The following is a 26849-nucleotide window of genomic DNA, read 5'->3' as shown; positions in this document are numbered from 1 at the left end:
TCAGTTATTTAATGTGTGACACATTTTTAGTTTTTAAGCCAACATATGTTAGTTTAACTCGAGATCGCAATTTTTGGAGGGCTTTCTTTGTGCAGAAAAATGTTGCTGTTGACAGTTTTAAGTAGTATGCAACTGAAGAATAAAATTAAAAAATTGTACTTCTTTAAGGTCTCAACGCGTGGGTGCAGCGGCATGCAGCTCTTGTGTGCCACTTGGGAACACTTATAACCTGACAACACATTACCAGCTATGCAATCCGGTTCCATGACAAATGCAACCAAAGGTGCTAAATCCAATAATAAAGGGTATCAATTGTATCCTCTGACAAGGTCAAGACAAGTTGACTCTTAAAATCATCAGTCAGAGCAACGAGTGCTGCCTCTATTGCAATTTTACCATCAACAAATAACTCTCTGACACCATGTGTCGGGGATTTCTGCAAACGTACAATTCAGAGAGTGGACATAGAAACTATGCTGTGTCACTGCAGAGCTGCTGTCCTCCACAGCCTCTGATGGAGGGCATAGCTCTCTCACATACGTGGCACACACACAGTGACAAAGCAAGTGCAGAGGAATATGATGCCGCTCATATCTCACGAGTGAAGCTCCAGTAACCATATGTCAAGAATAAACATTGCACAGAATCTTATTTTTTTGGCCTCCTGGCTGTGTTGACAGCTCAGCAACTGTCAGCCAGTGGCACAAAGAAAGACGCAGGAAGGGCTCATGTGTTTGGCTTCCCCATTTATTTTACATATTCTCAGAACACTAGTGACTTGTCAAAAATGCTATTTCACAAACAAATACCAGTCAGATAACTTGGTATACACAGCAACGTCGCTATGTTCAACATGGTGCATTGAACTCTATCAGCAATCAGTTTTCAACGGATGTTTACTCAGCTATAGCTATATCATTTTGCCACCAAATATTGGAAGAAGATGGCAATGTTCAGATGTGATTACATTTTTGATTTGTGAAAACAAGAGCTCCGAGTGTCAAATTGGGCATCTTCCGATACGAGTACAAGATGAAATTGCTATACTGCAGAGACAGACAACTATTTCCAACTAAAGAAGAGAGTGCCTTGTTTTTTTTTGCAGTTTGGTTGATACGCAATATGTGATGTACCTTTCAGTTTTACGGACCATAACAACTGTATCAAAGACTATGTAAAACCACAAATTGCAAACAAAGCAAAGACTTACTCAAGTAACACGAGCAATTAATTTTTAAGACAATTTCCCTCTCTCTAAAACCTGCAAATAGCATGTAAAAGACCAAAAAGACCAAGCCCTGTGCTCTTATAGACAACAGAAGGCTTTTTTAAGAGAGCATCCAACGCATGAAATACATTGGTCCATAAATTGAGGACCAGTCAGTCGTGGGTAGAAATGGTAACAGATTGTTAATGTTCCATTTCTGATGGATAGATCTGCTGTATTTTCGGAGTGCTAATTTAATACAAACAGTCAGTGACAAAACTTAAGACTAAAATGATAAAAAATACCATTACAGAACATGCAATTATACGATGAAACATCCACGTTCACAAAACTTGAAGGTTATTTTCTATGAGTAATATTTAGGGCCGTCAACGCATGTGATTAATACAAAAAAAAACAATAATAATTAAAATTTTATATTTATATACCGGTATATAGATATATAATGAATCAAAATTAATCACACTATTTGTTATGACCACACGTAATCCCGGAAGTCGGCACCTATTGTGACACGGTGCAGGATGAGTGATGAAAGGCGGCCAATTTCACTTCAAAACACACTCCGATGGAACTTTAGATCAAACTGAGGTAATTTGTTGGCATTGCAGCGACATACTTTCTCATCATCGGCACACTACAAGTTTAAAATAGCATCTTATAGCAAAGCACATACCAGCTTTCCACAGGGCAATAAAATGCATTAATAGGATTTTGCGAAAAAGAAGGCATTGAATTTGATGTCCAGAGGCATTAAAATGATTTTATTCAATTGTAGGACTGTACCAATAGTAGTAACTAAATCAATCGACCAGTAAATGAAAACAAACTCAAAAACTTTGCTGTCATTGACAAATTGCTGCGTCTGTCTGTTTCTTTTCTTCGGCTGCAACTTTCAAACTGCATACAGGAGGTCTTGTAAGGTTTGAAAGCTTGAAAAGCGACGCCTCAATACGACAAACGAAACGGTTTTGGGGGCCAAAACGTTGCCATTCTTTGGTGACTGTAGCCGTGTAGTCCTTAACTGTGATGATCATGTTAACGAGGATGCTGAGCTTCTTTTATACACGACTCTCAGCCGTCTTCACTTCAACACACATGAGCTAACCTGGCTAACATTAGAAGGACTAGTGACACACCTCACATGACCTGCGGTGGCCTCAGATTGACAAACAAGACAATTCTCACAACACACCACAATTCTTATATTCTAACATTCCCACAGTAAATGAACACTTTAGAACGTGATATCTACTGTACCCATTTTAAACAACTGTGAGGGTGTAAAATACAATCAATACAAGATGTTTAATTGACTCAGTTTATTTGTAATGCATCTACAGCAAGGGTGTCCAAACTTTTTCCACTGAGGGCCGCACACTGAAATATCAAAGTAAGCGGGGGCCATTTTGATAGTTTATTTTAAAAACCAATACATGTATGAAAAAATATACATTTAGGCCTCCACTCAGGCTTGATCCTGGGGACCCCAAAGGGTTTAGGTAAAAAATATATTAAAAATGTGTCATTATTTAGTATTATTATTATTATTCAAGGTCTAAATCTCCAGATCAACATTAGGTCTAGCTGTCAATATAAAGTGTTTTTTCAAGATTTAAGTTGTATGCTCTTTTTGTCAAACACAAAATATGCAATATTTTCCCCCAATAACATTTTAAAGTGGAATATTTGAGATTATATAATAATTGGAGCTCATAGCATAACTCATAACAACATTAATTCATTATTATTTTTTGAGCAATGACACTTTAAAAAAAACAAGTCCCACTAAAATTATTGGGGATCCAAAAGGGTCCTGCTCAGTAAAGTATTAAAAAATAAATCATACTTTTTTTTTTTTTACTTTTAACACAATAGTCTCAAGATCAACTTCAGATCCATCCGTCACTTATAACTTTTATTGTTGTTTATGTTTTTTGTTTGTTCGTTTTAGGCCCTTCTTTAAACAAAACAGCTTAGTTTTTTATATGGCAGACACAAAATATGCAACATTTTCCCCAAAAAATATTTCAAAGTGGAATATTTAATGTGACATAATTGGAGCTTTGTATAGGTCTATTATTCATAATGACATTGATTTTGATTCATTATTATTTTTTAAAGAAAGAAACAGTCTGCATGGCAGCTTTGTGTTATTAGAGTAAACATTGCAACATGTTCTTGTTACATTTCACCTGTTTGCTCTTTTATACCACTTTTTATGTTTTTTTTTTTTTTAATCGTATTTTTAGAATGTGCCACGGGGCCGTTAAAAAATTACCAGCGGGCCGCAAATGGCCCCCGGGCCGCACTTTGGACACCCCTGATCTAAAGGGTTTGCAAATATGCAATGTTTCTTCTTTTACTTTTTTAAAGAAAGAGTAAATGTAGATGTAAATGGTGTACAATGTAAAGTTGTTTATAGGTGTTTACTAGCTGTACCTTGTTTGCTAATTTATTGCAAATACTTTGAAAATGTGCACTTAATTTTTTACTGTACTTACTGTCACCAAGTTTTAAGCAAATTAATGACTTACAGTTGTAAAACGTTTAATAACGTTTCTGTATTACATTCTGACAATACAATTGCATTTGTGTCCATATGTTGGGGTATTTTCTTAAATAAATGTTAAATAGGCAAGCATGAAAAAACTGTGATTAATCATGATTAATTACAGCTCAAAAGTGTGATTAATCTGATTTAAAAAATTAATCACGAGACAACATGAGTAATTATATACAAACAAAGCATAAATTGATCTCCAACAAACCAGACAATACTGTGTTCAACCTTTTGTATTTCCCATAGTTCTATTCTTCACTACAGCATATGGGATAATTAACCAACAGGACAATAAGGGTAATATTACAAGCTTTAAGCTCTTTGGGTAAGACAAAACATCTGCTTGAAAACAAACCAACAAAGGGTACTCTTTAGGAAACAAATAATTGGTGTATACACTCAAGTGTGACACTATTGGGGAACCTCTTCAAAGCCCTCGCACAACAAAGAAACCTAAAAAAACACAAAGTGAATGTCCCTTCACGGTTGTTTGGCTCTTTTAAAAGAGACCTAGCTAAAAGGAGTTTGACCTAGTAACCATAATGAAATACTTCCGGTAAGAACGTTAGAGCCACAATAGCTTCTAGTAATCCTAAGACTCACAAGGACTCATGTGGAGTCTGCATCCAACACAGAGAGCATCACACGTGTCCAGCTACTGTAGCCTATAACCCTTCCTAATGCCACAGACTAAAGCAAACACGTCCATGCCAGACTGCTCACATGCTTCTGGTCACCCACAAGGGGAGCCTGGGAAATACTAGCCCAGCTGTCCACATTGCAGCATCATGACTGCGGCATGCTGTCTTTATCGGACAAAGCCTGGCAGCCTCTGAGAGCATGTTGTGTAATGATGCTGCAGGCAAGAGTCATGTCTGTGTCTCATGGCAACCAACAGCTCTGCTTCATTGATTGAACTTACATCTATTTGGTACATTTATGGCTGGTAACATGCTCATTAAAAGGTGAAACAAGTGCTCTCACTGAGCAATTATTAGAGAGGCCCTATAACTACCAGTTCATTACTATTTAGGCCTGGGCCGATAACAGTATTTTTGCTGGACGATATATTGACCTAAAAATTTGAGCCGATAAACAATATTATTGTCAACATTAATTGGAGACCAAATTAACCACTGATGTAATGATAATACATAATGCAAATATACCCTTTCAAATGCAATAAACTTGTATTTCTTATTTATTAAAGGCCCGAGCAGCAGAGCAAGTTCTGCAAGGGCCCTATTGAATTTGCTGTGTTGTTACTTCTATACACCTTTTTGAGGCCCTTAACATGCCCGAAAAGTCCCCATATTTTGCAGGTGCGTCGGGTATTGCGAAAAAATCTATATTTTTAGGTTCCTGAAAATTTAATTTCAAATGAAGCTCTCTAACGTCACCTTCAAAATTAGATAAAAATACCAATTTCGCAGGAGACGTCTATCATGACAGGACGCACATAAAAGTCTCAGGAACCCATACCTAAAAGCGCACAGTAAGTTAGCCATATTGGTTTTCGTCATCCATTTTTCGGCGAAAAAAAAGGGGTCGTACTTTAACAAACTCCTCCTAAAGACTTTGACCAAATGAGTCAAGGTAAAAATTGCAGATACTACACAGAGGTGATGATAAATTGCACAAAATTTTCACCTGCGCCATAAGATGTGGGCATGGCTTGGCGCCAAACTTTGATCTGATGGTTAGCCACAAAACATAAACGTTACAAACTCAGCTCCACCAGGTCAGCTCTTGTCACGACTTGGTCTATGGCGTGGTTTGCTCTCCCGTGGTGCAAATGAATTGGACCATACGTGGCGTGCAGGTGAGGACATGTTTAATATTTTTAAAAAAAAGGTACAAACAAAAGGCGCGCACAAATGCGGAAGTAGAAAACTAGACTATGAAACAAAAGACATGCACGTGGGCACAAAACTATGAACAATAAACAAAACTTACTTGGCATGAGATGAAACAAGAACTATGGTAAACAGGTGCAGAGCATAAATGTGTGGAGAAGATGAATGTGATGTCGCCAGGACGAACAACAGAAACAGAAAAGCCTATATAGTGACATGATAAGTGAAAACAGGTGCGTGACTAACTGTGAACAGGTGCGTGACATGACAGGTGAAAACTAATGGGTGACCATGGAAACCAAACCAAACAAGGAAGTGCAACCAGGAACTAAAAAGAGCCCAAAACCCAAGCAAAACAAAAACATGATTAACACAGACATGACAGAGCCCCCCCCTTACGGACAGATCCCAGATGTCTCAACACAAAAAAAGGAACAAGAGTCATGGGGGGGGCGGGAGGGGGACATGGCGGTGGGTCGCCAGGCCAAGTGGCCCCGAATCCACCGAGGCATAGTCATGTGGCGGCGGCGAGTGGAACGCCGCCACCACCGGCGAGGTGGGCGACCCGGGAAGGGCCACATGCGTGGCCGATGAAGAGGTGGGCGCACTTGGCGTGGCGGACGACCAGGCAGTGGCCACCTTCGTGGCAGACGAGGAGGCAGGCGCGTCGTCATCATGGCAGGCGGCGAAGCTTGGCGTGGCACGTCAGGCGGCGAAGCTTGGCGTGGCGCGTCAGGCGGCGAAGCTTGGCGTGGCGCGTCAGGCGGCGAAGCTTGGCGTGGCGCGTCAGGCGGCGAAGCTTGGCGTGGCGCGTCAGGCGGCGAAGCTTGGCGTGGCGGGTAAGGCGGCGAAGCTTGGCGTGGCGGGCCTTGGTCTTGGCGAGGGTCTTGGTCTTGGCGTGGGTCTTGGTCTTGGCGGGGGTCTTGGTCTTGGCGGGGGTCTTGGTCTTGGCGGGGGTCTTGGTCTTGGTGTTGGCATGGTTGGTCTTGGACTTGGCGTGGTTGGTCTTGGTCTTGGACTTGGCGTGGTTGGTCTTGGTCTTGGACTTGGCGTGGTTGGTCTTGGCGTGGTTGGTCTTGGCGTGGTTGGTCTTGGCGTGGCGGTGCTTGGTTTTGTCGTGGAGCTGCGACTGGCGGCACTGGGCGTCGTGGAGCTGCGACTGGCGGCACTGGGCGTCGTGGAGCTGCGACTGGCGGCACTGGGCGTCGTGGAGCTGCGACTGGCGGCACTGGGCGTCGTGGAGCTGCGACTGGCGGCACTGAGCGTCGTGAAGCTGCGACTGGCGGCACTGGGCGTCGTGAAGTTGCGACTGGCGGCACTTGGCGTCGTGGAGCTGCGACTGGCAGCACTTGGCGTCGTGAAGCTGCGACTGGCGGCACTTGGCGTCGTGAAGCTGCGACTGGCGGCACTTGGCGTCGTGAAGCTGCGACTGGCGGCACTTGGCGTCGTGAAGCTGCGACTGGTGCCTGGCGTGGAGCAGGTACTGGTGGCCCTTGGCGTGGTGCAGGTGGAGGTGGCCTAGCTGGAGGCTGTGGCTTGGCAGGTCGAAAGACTGGTGGTGGGGGCCGTGCTGGTGGCTGTGGCTTGGCAGGTCGAAAGACTGGTGGTGGTGGTCGTGCTGGGGGCTGTGGCTTGGCATGACGAAATACTGGTGGTGGGGGCGGTGCTGGTGGCTGTGGCTTGGCAGGTCGAAAGACTGGTGGTGGTGGTCGTGCTGGGGGCTGTGGCTTGGCATGACGAAATTCAGGTGGTGGTGGCCGAGCCGCAGGCTGTGGCTTGGCATGGCGAAGCTGACCCACCCCACCTGAACAATTCCCAGCCCTAGCCCCCCCCTCAAGGAGCGGATCCCAGACGCGCTCCCCGCGGTCTGGAACCGTCTTTTGGGGTGGGTGGAGGGAGGTCGGAAGGGGGGCAGAATCCTCCCCTCCAAACTGTCCAAAAGTCTCTCTTTTTCTACCTGGGACTTTGAGTGAGAATTTTTTTTTTTGTGACATGGGCGTGACTTGAGTCCTGGGGGGCGGGACATGGAAACTGGGTGACTGTGATTGACATGCTCTTATTTCTAAAAACATGTTTTGATAGTGCTCTATCTTGGACTTAGAGTCTTTTGCTGGGGGCGGATGATCAGAAGAAAAAGAGTTCAGAAAAAAAAAATCCTGGTCTGTGATGTCATCCCGGGGAAGCCGGGCAGGCTGCGGCCCATTTCCGCCCGGAGGGGGAGGCGCTTGCAGGAGCGCCGCGTTCTGTCCGCTCACCTTCCCTGACGTCCTCGGTCTGGAGCGGCGCTTCCGGGACTGCGGTGACGCAGCGCTATCCTCGGACCAAATGGAGCTAATCGGAATTAGCTTGCCATTTGTCCCCCACATCAAATCTCGGTCCCCCATGGCACCTAGCGCTTCCCACCTTCCTTCCTCCATCAGCCAAGTTGCTTGCGGAAAAACGGATGGCTGGCGACATCTGTCACGACTTGGTCTATGGCGTGGTTTGCTCTCCCGTGGTGCAAATGAATTGGACCATACGTGGCGTGCAGGTGAGGACATGTTTAATATTTTTTAAAAAAAGGTACAAACAAAAGGCGCGCACAAATGTGGAAGTAGAAAACTAGACTATGAAACAAAAGACATGCACGTGGGCACAAAACTATGAACAATAAACTAAACTTACTTGGCATGAGATGAAACAAGAACTATGGTAAACAGGTGCAGAGCATAAATGTGTGGAGAAGATGAATGTGATGTCGCCAGGACGAACAACAGAAACAGAAAAGCCTATATAGTGACATGATAAGTGAAAACAGGTGCGTGACTAACTGTGAACAGGTGCGTGACATGACAGGTGAAAACTAATGGGTGACCATGGAAACCAAACCAAACAAGGAAGTGCAACCAGGAACTAAAAAGAGCCCAAAACCCAAGCAAAACAAAAACATGATTAACACAGACATGACAGCTCTTCATACTTTTTGGCAGATATATTGATGACGCCCTGAAGTGCCCTGTGGGTCAGTACCTGTTCATAGCCATTCGAAGTGGGCAGAAGTTGGCGGAGAAATATGCTCCACGCCATTACCAATCAAACTGTCATTTTGCACTTTAGATGATCGGATCTTCATCCTAACGGATACGAGGCTTTAAGGCCGGGGTCTGATCATGCCTAGACGTTAATTTCAACACTACCCTTGCCCCATTGTGATGAAAAATTACAACAGTCATAACTTCCTTTGACATGCACCAATCGTTCTGAATTTTTTGATGGTGGATTGGGGTGTTGGGTGGAACTTAACTGCAAGACAACTGTGGTGCCATTATGGCCCCCTTGTGGGGAAAAACTATAACAGTAATAACTTCCTTACACATGCTCCGATTTTCCTGACATTTTTTATGATGGGTCTGAGTGTAGGGTGTGACGTGACTAGGGATGATGCTCGAACCCGGTTTTCCCGGTTGTTCAATAACAAAAGAACCAAGTCCTTGGGGACGGCGTGGCGAAGTTGGTAGAGTGGCTGTGCCAGCAATCGGAGTGTTGCTGGTTACTGGGGTTCAATTCCCACCTTCTACCTTCCTAGTCACATCCGTTGTGTCCTTGGGCAAGACACCTCACCCTTTGCCTCTGATGGCTGCTGGTTAGCACCTTGCATGGCAGCTCCCTCCATCAGTGTGTGAATGTGTAAATGTGGAAATACTGTCAAAGCGCTTTGAGTACCTTGAAGGTAGAAAAGCGCTATACAATTATAACCCATTTATCATTTATTTATTTATAATTCCTTTTTGAGAACCGGTACCCGTTATCGAGACCACTATAGTAAAGAAAAAGAGTATGTTCTTTAATCGAATCCCAGGGAACGAATCCCGTCCCGACAAGAAATGCCCCGTAGGACATCACAAGAAATGACGTCACGTTGTTTAGTCATTTGTCACGGTGGGGTGCAGCGGTTTGTTTTCCCGGGACGCAAAACTGACGGCTCCGGATGAAAACGTGCAGGTAGGAGATTATTTATTTCTCATAAATCATACACATTACAACAGACTGGAACGAAACAAAAGGAAAGCGTGCCGTTCGCACGAGAAGCTAAAGCAAAAACGTACTTAGCACAGGAATACTAAAAGCTAAGGTAACTTAGCACAGGAATCATGAGCTCGAAAACCAGAATGCCAAAGTAACTGTTGCAAATGCAAACAATGAAGCCACGACGAGTGACCGGAAAAGGCAGGCTTAAATAGAGTCTCTGATGAGCAACAGGTGCGAAGAATATCTTATTTTCAATAAGGTTGAAAGTATTTCTCATAATTCTTCTTCTTTGTACTTTGTAAGCACTATTCATTTGAACAACCTCTTAAACTGGATCATATCAGTACAATGTTTAACTTCTTTACTTAATCCATTCCATCATTTAATTCCACATCATTTTAGCTGTTTGCAATTTTACCAAATCATCGAACTCTAATATTTTTGACTCAATAAATAAAGTGTTTGTATGTTCTCTATATCCAACATTATGTATCAGTCTAATTGATCTTTTTTGTAAAACGGTTAACGAATGTAGCGCACATTTGTAGTTATTTCCCCACATTTCTGCATAATAACTCAGATATGGTAATACTATAGTAGAGCGCAGTAGAGAATGTGAAGTGATTTGTTAAACCAAATATTGTGTGTTTTTTCCATATACAACAACCTATCTGGACTCGATAAGAGAATCGATAAGAAATCAGTTCGATAAGAAGATTCAATAATAGGCTCGAACTCGATCATTTCTTATCAAACATCATCCCTAGACGTGACTGCAAGCGTCATGCACGCTGGCCAACTCACGTGAACCTCTTGGTACAATGGGGGGCGAAGGCTCCTTCATCACTGCTCGCAGCATTAATTTAACATTGTAATTGGAATGTAAACTTTTAAATCTCCAAGTCAAATAAAACAAACAAACAAAAAATAACAATAAAATATACTCCATCTGTTAGCAAAATGTTGCACTTGAATAAAAATTACAACCAAAAGCAATGCAATAGGTTGTGTCTGTAATAATGAGGGGCTGGGGACCCTCAAATATACACAAATAAAACAAATAAAATGGCTAAATAAAGTATTGACAAACAGAGTTGTTCTTCAATATCAAACATGTAGGCAGAGGTAGAGTTGTACAATACTTAACTTACTATCAAGTTAGGACCTTTTCAGTAACAATTTAAACACTACAGTATAAACATGTGTATTAACAATTTGTAAAAAAAAACTTTAGTCTGGGAGAGTCCGAGCAATTAACACTAACATGACAAGACAACATGACCAATGTCAAACGTTAGCAGAGTTTGGGGAAATGATAGTTTTTCAACAGTATTAAAGGGGAACTGCACTTCTTGACTATCGTTCAGAATGATTATGAGAGACAGGAAGACAGGTTTTTTTTCCCCGCTTTCTAACAAACAAATCGGCTTGTTCTAGGTGGCTAGCAATGCAACTAATGGGAGCAATCAATTATACCTCTAAATCACTTTATATATGCATTCAAAAACCGTCAACAACCCGTATAATAACTAAGCTCTAGCGACATTGTTATTGTAAGAGCGAACATTGAGGAACTCTTTTTTTTCTAGCATAGTTACACATCGGCATACTACGGTATTAGCCGTAAAAGCTAGCTACGGCAAGTGATAAGCTAACTTCTACGTCAACACGAAACGCGTTTGAGTTTGTAATGCACAACACTGCAATACGACACCAATCTGTACTGATTGAAAAACGAACAATCATATTATAGTATCGGTAAAGTATTAGCCCACATTTCATGTTTTGTTTGCACACAGTTAGCAAGACAGCGTATGTACTGTAGTTGTACTAACACGCATGGCGTGCTGCGTGTATCATGATCGATATTAAAGACGTTTCCTGTTGATTTTGGGTAAGCACTCCATTATGTCGAAATAGCTTGGCTCCAAGTTTTATATTCACCTCACTCTCCAGGCTTCCGTCTGCTTCAACATCTCACTCTTCCTTCGTGCTGGCTTCTATAAGCAGCAGTATATTTAGCTTCAAAAGTGTAAGGTTATAAAACCTAATGTGTCCAAAAAAAAGTCCTCTTCGTTGTCTGTTACCAATTCTGCCATGATTAGAAAGCACACTCATGTTTGATTCCGGAAGTTCCTACTTCCGGAATCAAACATGAGTGTGCTTTCCGGAAGTAGGAACAAACATTTGCTGCCGGAAGTCAGATGTGCGCTGCTATGGAAACAGAAATCAATGCGCGAAAGAAATCAGACCCGGAAATGATTACAATTATCAAAATACAGTATATATTGAACATATTACGTTATGAATGTATCTGTTGTTACATTATATATAGACTTGCACTGGGTTTTTTTTAAACGTTGCTGTAGGGCTTTGAAGTTGTTTTAGAGGGCTTTGAAGGCAACTCCCATTAGCCGCATCTTTCAAGCGTTTATCATCTTTAAATTTTTTTTTTTTTTTTTTTTAAATACATGTGTTCTTGTCTCTCATAATGATTGTGAATGATAGGCAACATTCCAAAAAAAGTGCAGTTCCCCTTTAAAGGGCAGCATATATTTGGTAATGTAGTGATTTGAACCACACTTTCTGTTTCGGTTTTGTTTGCACTGACCTTTGTTACAAAACGCCCCAATGAGTGTGGACTGTCGAGACAAAAGCTCTGCATCTTTATGTGTATGTTTTAAGATTAAACATTAAAGTACCAATGATTGTCACACACACACTAGATGTGGTGAAATTTGTCCTCTGCATTTGACCCATCCCCTTGGGGAGCAGTGGGCAGCAGCGGCGCCGCGCCCGGGAATCATTTTGGTGAACTCCAACCCTTGATGCTGAGTGCCAAGCAGGGAGGGAAACAGGTCCCATTTTTATAGTCTTTGGTATGACTCGGCTGGGATTTGAACTCCAACCTACCGATCTCAGGGCGGACACTCTAACCACTAGGCCACTGAGATGTCTTTTACCAGTTGGAAATACTGGTTGCTTTTCAAGTGGGCATAAAAGTTTGTCGTGTTTGATTTTTTTTGTTGGCACTATTCTCGCACAAATTCAGCAAATTGGCTCCTTGGTGTTGGTAGTAGAAATTTGAAACTGAAATATTACACACTAGTGCGGTGGTATTTGGTTTTGTGATAATTTTGTTCTCTATGTTTGCTACTGTGTTTGTCACGGGCTAACTTGTTGCACTGTGTGACGCAACCCTGCCTCTCTGCACAAAGACCAAGGCCCTGTCTACATTAAGCCGGATAACTCCTTAAACGAATAATTATTTAGCCTAAGCCCTGTGTCACCCACACTAACTCATTGTTCAAGGTTCCCCTGATTGGATAATTTTTTACATGGGTAAGTGCGCCGTGTATTTCTTGAATCTCCAGCTCTTAGCTCTGTGTGGACTCATCGATCGTTTACAAACTGAGTTCGGAGAGGAAGTGATGTCAGAAAGACCGCGCCACACACAGGAAGTGACATCAGAAAGAATGCGCCACAGCCAGCTTCATAACAACCGGATTTGTAACTCGGAGGTAACCACTGGAAAGATGGAGGCGAGTCATCCAGACATGGCCGTGTTTCTCCTTCTTCTATATGTACAGGCGCTTGTGGAAATCACACATGAATACCTTAAGAGAAGGAAATGTGCGATTGCAGTTATTTCGGATACAACACATCTCAGACGGCAAGAGAGCAATGGAAGAACGGCAGTCTGGTGGGATATGTTTGTCAACGAGTGTGTTGTGCTAGAGGAATGGCAAGAGAACTTTCGATTGTCCAGGTCAGCTGTGATTCTACTTACCGAAAAACTATGTCTATTTGTCAAAAAAGAGACAACGAGAATGCGGGCTCCCGTGGATGTGATAAAAAAGGTAGCGTGTGCTTTATTACCTGGCCGATGAGTGAAGACTACAGAAAACAGCAAATGCAATTGAACGGGCAAAGCAGACTATCAGTTATTGTCCGTGATGTACGTCGAGCAATTACTCAACATCTAGGTCCAGAGTATATAAAGTCACCAAAAAAGAACGGACAATGAAGGTGAAGGCAAAAGAGTGAGGAGTGTCCTGACCAGATATCTAGATCCCTAGATTGATTGTTGTAAAATGTTCTTTATCACATTGTTTACTTCAAAATGTCCATTAAAGATTTGATTAATTTATGATGGCTCAGGTGTGATTCACTACAATAGGGACCCACTGCACACTGGATTCCAGTTAATTGAAATACCCCAACACTGGATATTGTTCAGATGAGTTACATTTAATTTAAGAACTTGTACACAAAGCAACTATGATGTGCGCATTTTCCGTGAATGCGTACTAGGTCGCTAGGATGGAGGGGTGGGGCGGCGGGGTCTTAAACGATGGCATTGTGCGTGTTTGTGGACAGGGATAAGGTTAGGTGGGATATACCCTGTATAACATTAGTGTAGCTTAGTGGCTTAGTGTAGAAGCAGCCCAGGATACAATGAATGACAAAAGGATTCAAGCCCTTCTTTTCATTCCCCTACGGCAGAAACACACGCAGCTGCGGAAACCGATGCAAAGACTGAATGCTTTTGAAGCCTGTAAATAAAGATATACATGGCAGTCATCGACGCTCAATAAATTACCGACTTTAATTTTCATTTATCGTTCAGTTAATTGACTTATCGAATATTGGCCCAAACTTTGCCTTGAAATGTCAAGTATTAACCACAACATGACCTGAAACCACAGAAGACAAAGATAACAAACCACAGGCCTCTAAACCTAAATACTCACACCACTACAAACGTTTTGCTGAAACATGTTTTGCTAAGGATCTAGCTAGAAATCATTGAAACGTGCTCAAAAAAAAAAAAAAAAAAGACAAGATGTTACCTCAATTATTGATATGGTTAAATTCCAACATAAGTGTAAATTTCTGCTAAATATGGACAAAGTATTTATAAGCCCTCAGCAAAGCTTTCACACACACTTACGAACAATTCTTATGTTTTTAAAAAACTTCAAACACTTCAAAATCAAGGTGTTTTTAACGTGATACTTAAATGAGTAATCAAAAATTTTAGTCTAGACTTAGTGAACTGCGAAGTGGCGAAGTAACACTAAACTCTAAAGGGATTTCTAGCATGCTACGAGTACCAGTAGACACTTTAAAACATTTTTAAAAATTCCTCTCATTACAGTTAAAATAAAAAAAATTCTCAGAAGTAAATAGTAAAAAAAACTCTATATGTCAGTTGAATTGCCCCTTTGAAATCCCTTGTTAATACAACAAATAAAATATCTAAATTAAAATATTTTTTTATTTTTTTTTATTGTTGCCAGTAATACAAAAAGTCAATTGACTAATTAATAAGTAAGATGTTCCTGTTTCCCAAGAGATGTGTACACACTAGAATTGTAATTAAACTATGACACAAATGCGCAAGACCATCACAACCCCCACAATTATAACAAGTGGTAGTTTTACCTCACAGAAAACATTTTTGTTTGACTGTGTAAACATTTCGCCTTGGCAGCTTGCTGTTCATACTGTACTGGTGGGTGTAGTGATAAAAGGAAGGAAAAAAAAGATTTTGCTGCATTTAAGCGATAAGCAGAACTTGCCGTTACCAGGGGAAAAGACAAAACATAGTTGAATGTCTAAAATAGCAAAATAATAGTAGAATAAAAATGGGATTCACGGCACGGACTATATAATGGTCAAGTAGTCATGGACAGTCGCTCCGACCTTTCAAAGCCCCTCTATCAGGGACCAGATTTTACAGGTTCTTTAGCAGTGTAGCTCTTCATGGCAGCTTCAGGTTGTACCGAGGTCAGCCAAATTGCTGCCAATTAGGTGAAGGCATGTGATGCATGCAGCTTCATGTTAAGGACAGATTTCAATGGTATTCAAGTGGCTGTCTTAATTGCATGGACCAGGAATAATCAAGAGAGAATCTGCTCACGTTCTCTAACAGTGAGCACACGTCTTTATTTGTCCATCTCGTCGCGCAACCTCCTAAGCTTGTTGATGTGAGCCACCTCCAAAACAGAGTGGGCACTGTTCAAGGAGAACTTGAGCAGTCTGAAACCACAGGGACCTCCGATTTCCACACAGGAGCGCCTCTCAGTTCGCCTGCCAGGCAACAGCATTTGTTTGTGTTCCACGCAATTACAACCGTCCGACATACTGGTACACCCACTGCGACCGTAGAACTCCTTTTAGAAGGAGGTGGGGTGAGGGGTTTCTGGGGTCTGGAAGATGCAAAGCCTTGAAGGCAATTCAATTGCGTCTCTGTGCAAATGGCACAAAAGGGCCAGTGAGAGTGAAGAAGTGAGACTTTGGGAGCGGTTGGGTGCAGCCAACCTGTCCGGGCAGGTGAATCTCTGGTTTCAGGGTTCCTTTGATACGTCAATGTGGACATGCCACTGCAAGAATAATTAAAAATGCATCCTGCCCACTTGTTGTTTTGCACTACAATTAAAAACTCATGGCCAACATTTAAATCAACCAGAGGCCTCACATGAAACAACTTTCGAGTCATCTCTTACAAACTTAATATTCACAACTCAACGACCCATTCTTGACAGTTCACTGACTCCATTCAACCCAACAAGGGACCAATGAGAGGAAAGTCACCACTGCCCCATTTTGGCTCCACTATTCCCAGGGCCTATTTCCTAAGGCACACTGATGCGATTTCCCCCAAGAGGCTTCAACAGTTTGATGCTTTCTGGGGATTATTGCATGTACACATTCTTGGAGGTCTTGAGTCCTGGTTCTTTGAACAGAAGGCACATTGTGACGTGCCATGTAGAAATCCAGACCCACAAGTCTGGCCCTAAAATAGTCCTTTGTTCCACGGGAAACCCTCTGAAAAAAATCAGCTAGCTTGTAAAAACAAGAGCTCCTCTAAGAGGCCAAGTTAAGTTAATCGGGGCAATACAGGCCAAGACATTTGGTAATGGTTACTCTGACACCCACAGGGACAGTCTACGTTTTAATCACTCCTTTGTAACTAACTACTGAAGCATAACCTAAATATATATTTTATGTATATACTGTATATTCAGTCAGGTCAGGTTAATTACATTTTATTTGACCTTATATAGTGCCAGAACACAACAGAAGTCAGTTAACGTCCTTTTGCAACTTATGTCTATACATGGTGGGACCTTTACCATTTCTCCTGTGCTCTCTGTACTACATGTGAGGGAGCAATCACTTAAATTACAACTTTATTTTGAATTTATTGTTGATTATGAAAGGTGGTAGTTATTAAATGTAATTCAGTCGGTAGCAACATACATCATTCATATCTGTTAGATGAGTGACAAAGTGACACAACTGTGAAATATATGGAGCAAATCGCTGACCTTCAAGTAAATACAGTTCTGTCAATCAAAATCACCCACACGGACGGACATGTTGAGAATGGCTGCTGACCTTTGCATTTTTTGCTTTTGTGCCCGATATATGTTTAACATCCAGCATTGTAAGCTATTGGATAACCAAGTATAAAAGTGAAGTGAATTATATTTATATAGCACTTTTTCTCTAGTGACTCAAAGCGCTTTACATAGTGAAACCCAATATCTAAGTTACATTTAAACCAGTGTGGGTGGCCCTGGGAGCAGGTGGGAAAAGGACACAACGGCAGTGACTAGGATGGCAGAAGTGGGGATCGAACCTGGAACCCTCAAGTTGCTGGCACGGCCACTCTACCAACCGAGCTATACTGCTCTAGACTAGAGATGGGTATCGTTTAGATTTTAATCAATATCAGTATTGGTACTTTAAAAACAGTGCTAGTGCTAAAACAGTGCCTGAACTAATAAAATGAAAAACACAAAACAAAAAAAAACATTTTTAATGTAATTGTATGGCATTTAAGTTGAACAGACTAGTAATTGAAATGTAAATTATATAAATTAAATTATAAACAAGAATACATTAAAAAATAAGATAATCATAATCATTGCAGCTACACAGAACATACAAAAAACAACTTACTTGTGTAATGTTAATACTCATATTTACGGAGGTTTGTGAATGCAACTTCGCTCGCCATAACAGTCATTCGTGCATAGTGAGGAAGTGCTGTGGTACCGTTGTGGCTACTGGGCTCCTTTTGGTGTGTAAATGTCGGCAATAAAAGTTGAAAAAGTGCACCAGACTGAGTGTTTCTGTTAGGACGCTACATTGCTTACAAGACGTTACTTGTAAAATATCAGCGCTAAGCATTTGTTGCAGGTGGCTGAGGCTGCATTCAATTAGCACAGAAATGAGAGACTGATAGCTTCTCCATTTTTCGGTCAGTTAGTACCGTTTGGTTCTATTATGGAACCAGGTTTCGGTGTCCAACCCTAGTCAAGTCTACTGGCATTGCACTCTTGAGATGTAATGATGTTATCTGGCTGAATGAAGACGCACACTCTGGTAATTTAGCAGCACCAGAAAGAGAGAGCACGAGAACAACAGTGTGGTCACTGTCAGCTGCAGGTAGTCACATTGTTTCCATTTGTCTTAACACAGCAAAATGACATATGCTACATTATCGCCGTTGGCTAAAAGGGGACAGAATCAGCATGTGCAAAAATGGTATACCCAATAAACAAGGCTGTAGATTTGTTTTAATTTCAATGTACTATGACGCTCCGAACACAGAGAAAACCAATAACTTGGTGACAATGCTCAATGCTGTAAAAGAGACTAATGGGCAATATTCAATGGATCAATGGAAGACTCTTCCTGTTAAAGTGTGGCTGGGGAGAGTGTTTTACACATTGTACTTTATGTCATAGTTGCGGCAGTGCAGCCACAAAGGTAATACATTTAAATCCAATTAGTTCATTTGATGAAGAATGACACAGGTGTGTCTTGTATGGTGTTTACAGAAGTAAACTATTAAGTGTAACATTATTTCGTTTAAAAACAATAGCAACACAAGCTATACAAGTTTGGTCACATGACCAGCGTTTCAACACAAACACATTTTCTAGTGGAGATAAAACTACCTAGCATTAAAAAACAAATGAAGATATCAATGGCATTCAAGTCAAATGTTTATACACCACCTCATTATTAACCAAGCCTAGAAATTGACCTGCTTCTGGGGTCATAAAATGAGTAGGAACAGCAGACTCAAGACATGCAGCAGAACCAACAGCATGGTGATAAAACACAAAGCTGGGGCCCTTAACACAGATGGTTATTTCGCACTTCTCTTTGCCTGATAACTACAGGGAAGCCTGCAGGTGCACAAATATCGATGAGCCGTACTTACAATTTTAACAGTAGACTGGTTTTGTTTTGTGCAATTCCCACTTTTCCATCAAAGTGTAAATCTCCTGGGAAAATTGGTAAAAATATGGGATTTCTTTACATCACAATACCTCACCATCTACTCAATTTCATAACATTTTACAGCAGTATATGGATTTCATACATTGTAAGTTTCCTCGTGCGCAAACCTAAAATATTGCGAACACTTAAATACATTAAATTCTAGGCTCCTTCACGTAGCTTATAATTGAGACATTTTTCAAGCTGGCTGACATCATTAGCCGTGTAAACGCTGCAGTGAAAATAAATGGCAACTCTTTACAAGCAATCAGTGTGTGAATGTGTGTGTGAATGGGTGAATGTGAAAATACTGTCAAAGCGCTTTGAGTACCTTGAAGGTAGAAAAGCGCTATACAAGTGTAACCCATTTATTTATACGTCAATAATCGGTTGATCTTTAGTCTGTATGTAAAACTTTGCTTTAACGCATAGAGAAGGGGGTTGTTTGTCAAAATTCATCATCAGTGTATAGAATACGCTAGACAAAAACTACGTAGCTAAAAAAACTTTCAGTCTTAGGTGTTAAACTTCACACCCCATTCCACCGTTGCGGAATTTCCTTCCTCTGTTACGTCTCTAAGGCACTAAGCCGGATAAGGTTATCCAGGGTAAATCACACCTAACCGTATCCGTGTCCACACACAACAATGCCACCGTTTAAGACCCCCGCCCCCTCTGTCCGCCGGCACAATGGGACCTAGTACGCATGCGCGGAAAATGCGCACGTCAGTCATCTCCAGTGTTGCTTTGTGTGCAAGTTCTTGAATTTAACTTATCTGAACAATATCCAGTGTTATGGTATTTCAATTAACTGGAATCCAGTGCGCTGTGGGGCCCTATTGTAGTGAATCACAAATGAGCCATCATAAATTAATCAAATCTTTATTATACATGTAAACAATTTGATAAGGAACATTTAACATTAATCAATCTAGGGATCTAGATATCTGGCCAGGACACTCCTTACTCTTTTGCCTTCACCATCATTGTCCATTAATTTTTGGTGACTTTATATACTCTGGAACTAGACGTTGAGTCGGCGACATAAATGGCGGACAATAACTGATACAGTCTGCTTTGCCAGTCCGTATGCATTCGCCGTATTCCTCGACGGCCAGGTAATACAAAGCACACGCTATCTTTTTTATCACATCTACGGGAGCTCGCATTCTCGGTGACTCTCCTTTGACAAATGGACAAAGTTTTTCGCTAAGTAGCATTGCAACTGACCCGGCCGGACATTGGAAAGTTCTCTTGCCGTCTGAGAAGTGTTGTATCCCAAATAGCTGCAATCGCTTTCTCTTAAGGTATTCATGTGTGATTTCCACAATCGTCTATACATGTAGAAGAAGGAGAAACACGGGCATGTCTGGATGACTTGCCTTCATATTCCCAGTGGTTAGCTCCGAGCTACGAAACCGCTTTATTATGAATCTGGCTGTGGCGTGTTCTTTCTGATGTCACTTCCTGTGTGGGCGAGGTCTTTCTGGCGTCACTTCTTCTCCGAACTCACTTTGTAAACGATCAATGAGTCCATACAAAGCTATGTGCAGGAGATTCAAGAATTACACGGCTGCCTTACCCGTGTAAAAATTTGTCCGAGGAGGGGGACCTTAGACGCTGGTTTAGTGTGGCTGAAACGGGGCTTAGGCTAAATAATTATTCGTTTAAGGGGTTAAACGACTTAGTGTAGACATGGCCTAATACTATCTCAAAAGGGGAAAAGGTGTAAAAATAGACACTATATATATATAGTGTGAAAGGAAATATCCACATCAGAAAATCCCTAGTTTACCCTTCCCCACAGAATTTAGCAACTGAGCTGTAATTTTGCACAGTGACAATCACTTCCAACACAACAGCACTACATAGGTGAGAATACTTAGAAGGAAAAAAGATGATTGCAAAGCCAAATGTCCCAGTAATTAGGATTGTCACGATATAAGAATTTCAGTAGTTAATACAGATACCTGTGAATTTCCATAATGTACTTTTTAAATTAACTTTTTTATTGAAAACTTTTTCAAATTGTCAAGTATTTAAGATCACTGTGCTTCAACATCTTTTAGTACATAATTCAAATTACACTATAATATTTTTTCCAAATGGTGTTAGTACTATGTCATCATGTCATTTGTAATGAAATAGGCCAGGGGTTCTCAAACTGTCTTCACCAAGTACCACCCCAGAAAACACTTGGCTCTCAAAGTACCACAATAAGGACCAACATTGAAATACAGTAGCATAGTATAGTATTCATTGAAAACAAGGCAGACATTTTAATTAACAAGTATATTTAATATTTGTGGCCACTGTAACATTGCACACAGGTTAAACAGTAACACTGTGTTTGAATATAGAGAAATAAAACACTAATCAATTAAGTGATATCTACCACCAGATGGAGCCCGCAGACCAGTATCACTGAAATAGGCTAATTAAAAGGCTAAAACATTTATTTACACATTATATAGATGTTATCTTTTTCGACGCTGACTCATTGCAAACACACCAAGAATTAGAGTAAATGTACAATATTTGGTACTGACAATACTGAAAAAAGCTGGCATTGACGTATTTTTTGCGTGTTGGTATCGACTCGGTGTTGAAGTATCGATACTTTTGACAACCCTAACGGGAATATATATCTATTTTGGCTTCAAACCAAATGAGCAAAATGGGTCTATCAACATGGACTAACGAGCCAGCATGCTGATTTTGTTTGAAAGTGAGAGCAAAAAAACAACATTCAACACAGTTTTTCCGACTGGGGAAAAGACTGCACTTCAAAATGTTCAATATTTATTGGACTGCAATTTTTGCTAACAGATTGTGCTTGTTTACTTTTTTAGAATAGCTACAAGCTCTTGACCTTCAAATTACAATGGCAGAAACACAAATCGAGAGCAAGATGCATGGCAGCTTCCGTCGTGTGTGTGTGTGCGTGTGTGTGAGAATGGGTGAATGTAATATATAATATAAACTCTTTGGGTATCATTTCAGGTATAGTAAAGTGCTATATCAGTGGTTCTCAAACTTGTTCCCCCTCAAAAAACACTTGGCTCTCCATGTACCACCATAATGACCAACATTAAAATACAGTTGCGTAGTATTCACTATAACAAGTATATATTTATTATTTTTGGCCACTGTAACATTACACACAGTTTGAACAGTAACACTGTGTTTGGCAATAGCAAAATAGAACACTGCACTTAAATAATGAATCAAATAAAATCAATTGCACATACAATATTTACTTACGTAATTCTTTGGCGTACTAGTGGTACACGTACCACAGTTTAAGAATAACTGGGCTATATAAATACAGACCATTTACTATTTTATTTACAAATGAGAAATACAAGTTTATTGTGTTTGTATTATATTATTAGTGCTTAATTTGGTCATACGTGCCCTAAACACCTCCCTAGGGAGAGGGAAGTCTGGGCTTCTCTGCTTAGGCTGCTGGCCCCGCGACCCAACCTCGGATAAGCGGAAGAAAATGGATGGCAATACCGGAAAAGTGCCATCTCAGGGTTGAGGAAGAGATCTTGCCCCATGTGGAGGAGTTCAAGTACCTCGGAGTCTTGTTCACGAGTGAGGGAAGAGTGGATCGTGAGATCGACAGGCGGATTGGTGCGCCGTCTTCAGTAATGCGGACGCTGTATTGATCCGTTGTGGTGAAGAAGGAGCTGAGCCGGAAGGCAAAGCTCTCAATTTACTGGTCTATCTACGTTCCTATCCTCACTTATGGTCATGAGCTTTGGGTTATGACCGAAAGGACAAGATCACGGGTACAAGCGGCCGAAATGAGTTTCCTCCGCCGGGTGGCGGTGCTCTCCCTTAGAGATAGGGTGAGAAGCTCAAAGTACAGCCGCTGTTCCTCCACATCGATAGAAGCCAGATGAGGTGGTTCGGGCATCTGGTCAGGATGCCACCCGAACGCCTCCCTAGGGAGGTGTTTAGGGCACGTCCGACCGGTAGGAGGCCACGGGGAAGACCCAGGACACGTTGGGAAGATTATGTCTCCCGGCTGGCCTGGGAACGCCTCGGGATCCCCCGGGAGGAGCTGGACGAAGTGGCTGGGGAGAGGGAAGTCTCTGGGCTTCTCTGCTTAGGCTGCTGGCCCCGCAACTCGACCTCGGATAAGCGGAAGAAAATGGATGGATGGATGGCAATACCGGAAAAGTGCCATCTCAGGGTTGAGGAAGAGATCTTGCCTCATGTGGAGTACCTCGGAGTCTTGTTCACGAGTGGGGGGAAAGTGGATCGTGAGATCGACAGGCGGATTGGTGCGGCGTCTCAATTTACCGGTCGATCCACGTTCCCATCCTCACCTATGGTCATGAGCTTTGGGTTATGACCGAAAGGACAAGATCACGGGTACAAGCAGCCGAAATGAGTTTCCTTCACCGGGTGGCGGTGCTCTCCCTTAGAGATAAGGTGAGAAGTTCAAAGTAAAGCCGCTGTTCCTCCACATCGAGAGAAGCCAGATGAGGTGGTTCGGGCATCTGGTCAGGATGCCACGAACGCCTCCCTGGGGAGGTGTTTAGGGCACATCCGACCGGTAGGAGGCCACGGGAAAGACCCAGGACACGTTGGGAAGATTATGTCTCCCGGCTGGCCTGGGAACGCCTCGGGATCCCCTGGGAGGAGCTGGACGAAGTGGCTGGGGAGAGGGAAGTCTGGGCTTCTCTGCTTAGGCTGCTGGCCCCGCAACTCGACCTCGGATAAGCGGAAGAAAATGGATGGATGGATGGCAATACCGGAAAAGTGCCATCTCAGGGTTGAGGAAGAGATCTTGCCTCATGTGGAGTACCTCGGAGTCTTGTTCACGAGTGGGGGGAAAGTGGATCGTGAGATCGACAGGCGGATTGGTGCGGCGTCTCAATTTACCGGTCGATCCACGTTCCCATCCTCACCTACGGTCATGAGCTTTGGGTTATGACCGAAAGGACAAGATCACGGGTACAAGCGGCCGAAATGAGTTTCCTCCACCGGGTGGCGGTGCTCTCCCTTAGAGATAAGGTGAGAAGCTCAAAGTAAAGCCACTGTTCCTCCACATCGAGAGAAGCCAGATGAGGTGGTTCGGGCATCTGGTCAGGATGCCACGAACGCCTCCCTGGGGAGGTGTTTAGGGCACATCCGACCGGTAGGAGGCCACGGGAAAGACCCAGGACACGTTGGGAAGATTATGTCTCCCGGCTGGCCTGGGAACGCCTCGGGATCCCCCGGGAGGAGCTGGACGAAGTGGCTGGGGAGAGGGAAGTCTGGGCTTCTCTGCTTAGGCTGCTGGCCCCGCGACTCGACCTCGGATAAGCGGAAGAAAATGGATGGATGGATGGCAATACCGGAAAAGTGCCATCTCAGGGTTGAGGAAGAGATCTTGCCTCATGTGGAGTACCTCGGAGTCTTGTTCACGAGTGGGGGGAAAGTGGATCGTGAGATCGACAGGCGGATTGGTGCGGCGTCTCAATTTACCGGTCGATCCACGTTCCCATCCTCACCTACGGTCATGAGCTTTGGGTTATGACCGAAAGGACAAGATCACGGGTACAAGCGGCCGAAATGAGTTTCCTCCACCGGGTGGCGGTGCTCTCCCTTAGAGATAAGGTGAGAAGCTCAAAGTAAAGCCGCTGTTCCTCCACATCGAGAGAAGCCAGATGAGGTGGTTCGGGCATCTGGTCAGGATGCCACGAACGCCTCCCTAGGGAGGTGTTTAGGGCACGTCCGACCGGTAGGAGGCCACGGGAAAGACCCAGGACACGTTGGGAAGATTATGTCTCCCGGCTGGCCTGGGAACGCCTCGGGATCCCTTGGGAGGAGCTGGACGAAGTGGCTGGGGAGAGGGAAGTCTGGGCTTCTCTGCTTAGGCTGCTGCCCCCGCGACTCGACCTCGGATAAGCGGAAGAAAATGGATGGATGGATGGCAATACCGGAAAAGTGCCATCTCAGGGTTGAGGAAGAGATCTTGCCTCATGTGGAGTACCTCGGAGTCTTGTTCACGAGTGGGGGGAAAGTGGATCGTGAGATCGACAGGCGGATTGGTGCGGCGTCTCAATTTACCGGTCGATCCACGTTCCCATCCTCACCTATGGTCATGAGCTTTGGGTTATGACCGAAAGGACAAGATCACGGGTACAAGCAGCCGAAATGAGTTTCCTTCACCGGGTGGCGGTGCTCTCCCTTAGAGATAAGGTGAGAAGTTCAAAGTAAAGCCGCTGTTCCTCCACATCGAGAGAAGCCAGATGAGGTGGTTCGGGCATCTGGTCAGGATGCCACGAACGCCTACCTAGGGAGGTGTTTAGGGCACGTCCGACCGGTAGGAGGCCACGGGGAAGACCCAGGACACGTTGGGAAGATTATGTCTCCCGGCTGGCCTTGGAACGCCTCGGGATCCCCTGGGAGGAGCTGGACGAAGTGGCTGGGGAGAGGGAAGTCTGGGCTTCTCTGCTTAGGCTGCTGCCCCCGCGACCCGACCTCGGATAAGCAAAGGTAAATGGAAAACGGACAATACAAATACTGTACAGCCAAACTACAACTACCGTACAGTAAATGAATCTTGCACTTTTGTCAGTCTTTAGTTACACAGGTTCAAGGAGAACGAGGACAACAGACACCACCATAACGCAGCCATGGAGTCAGATAATGTTCCGTGATCGACCGGGGAATTATCCTCCAGCCCGGAGAGCATCGGCAAGTGATCTCAAGTAATCATGTAAAAATCCAGGGATGGACGATGGATCATCTGCAATGCGTAGCCTAATATTGTCTGGAGGCCGAATGACAACACTAAATATTGACGCTTTTTGTTCACGGTTAAGCCTCAAAATAAACACTTGATCCCGCACGAACGCACGGCAATCAATATATGAGTGTACTAAACGAGTAAAACCCGGTAAGATCAAATACGCGAGCTCATTATTTATTTAAAGCTGCTAAGAGACGACGCTATGCAGTCGAACACTAAAAATAGACGAATGACAGAAAGGGGTCGTTTTCTGGCCTTTGTTCGAATTGAAACTAAATAATCGTGTTGAGTATGTTTTAAAACACAGTAGAAGTCAGCGGTGCTCGCTTTAGTGAGGAAATAGAGAAGGTCAATGTGCGTGTTGTGGATGAAGCATCGCGGCTTGCACTTGCTGCGCAGGTTCAACATCCCTCCCGTTGTAACCTTCACCGGCACAACCACGACAAGGCGAGTCGGAAACAAACACTTTTATTTTTATTCCCGATGACCCAAAAGCCGTCCGACATGTTCCCACACGGCAAACGTGGCGGTGTATAAATCCCAGCTTAGTTACCTTTAGCCGCATCCAGCGTACACACCAGCGCCAGGACCAGGACCAGGACCAGTCCGACGGTGGATGCAAAGAGTTTATTCCTTCGGAACCGCATCCCGACTTCGAGCTCAGCCACGACACACTTTAACACGGACACTATTTGTTTGTCGCTGAGGTGCTTCTGTGGAGGAGTTGATCTAATAAGAAAAAATAAAAAGCGGTAGATGAATCCGCGGTGTTCTGCTCTAAGATGGCTGCTGCTGTCCCTTCTATCGCCGCTTCTCCAGCAGGTTTGCACTCTGCTGCGTTCAAGGACTGTGGGAAACTAGGCATGCTCAGTGTTTGATTGCGTTAGCCAAGATTTGCCAGATGAAGGCGCTGGAATAATAACTATTTACTAAAAAATGAAATCAATCATCCATCAAGTCATATATATATATATATATATATATATATATATATATATATATATATATATATATATATATATATATATATATATATATATATATATATATATATATATATGTATATATATATATATATATATATATATATATATATATATATATATATATATGTATATATATATATATATATAT

At 42.8% G+C, this 26849-nt stretch overlaps 1 protein-coding gene across 4 annotated transcripts in view; it reads right to left on the bottom strand.

The window, feature by feature from the left end:
* The window catches only part of clstn1 (calsyntenin 1), a 62299-nt gene extending 35751 nt beyond the window's left edge, over window positions 1-26548 (bottom strand). For 3 of the 4 annotated variants that reach the window (XM_062054295.1, XM_062054294.1, XM_062054296.1), the window contains exon 1: window positions 26269-26547. In XM_062054295.1, coding sequence (XP_061910279.1) covers window positions 26269-26362 — 94 coding nt within the window. In that variant the 5' untranslated portion in view covers window positions 26363-26547. Of the gene's footprint in view, window positions 1-26268 lie in introns of all 4 variants that reach the window. The other variant, XM_062054293.1, reaches the window with a different exon arrangement.
* Between the last annotated feature and the right edge of the window lie 301 nt (window positions 26549-26849).

This window comes from Entelurus aequoreus, linkage group LG07 (genome assembly GCF_033978785.1).
Source record: "Entelurus aequoreus isolate RoL-2023_Sb linkage group LG07, RoL_Eaeq_v1.1, whole genome shotgun sequence".
NCBI lineage: Eukaryota > Metazoa > Chordata > Actinopteri > Syngnathiformes > Syngnathidae > Entelurus > Entelurus aequoreus.
Note: the sequence above shows the minus strand (reverse complement) of the source record. Positions and strands in the feature narration are given on the sequence as shown.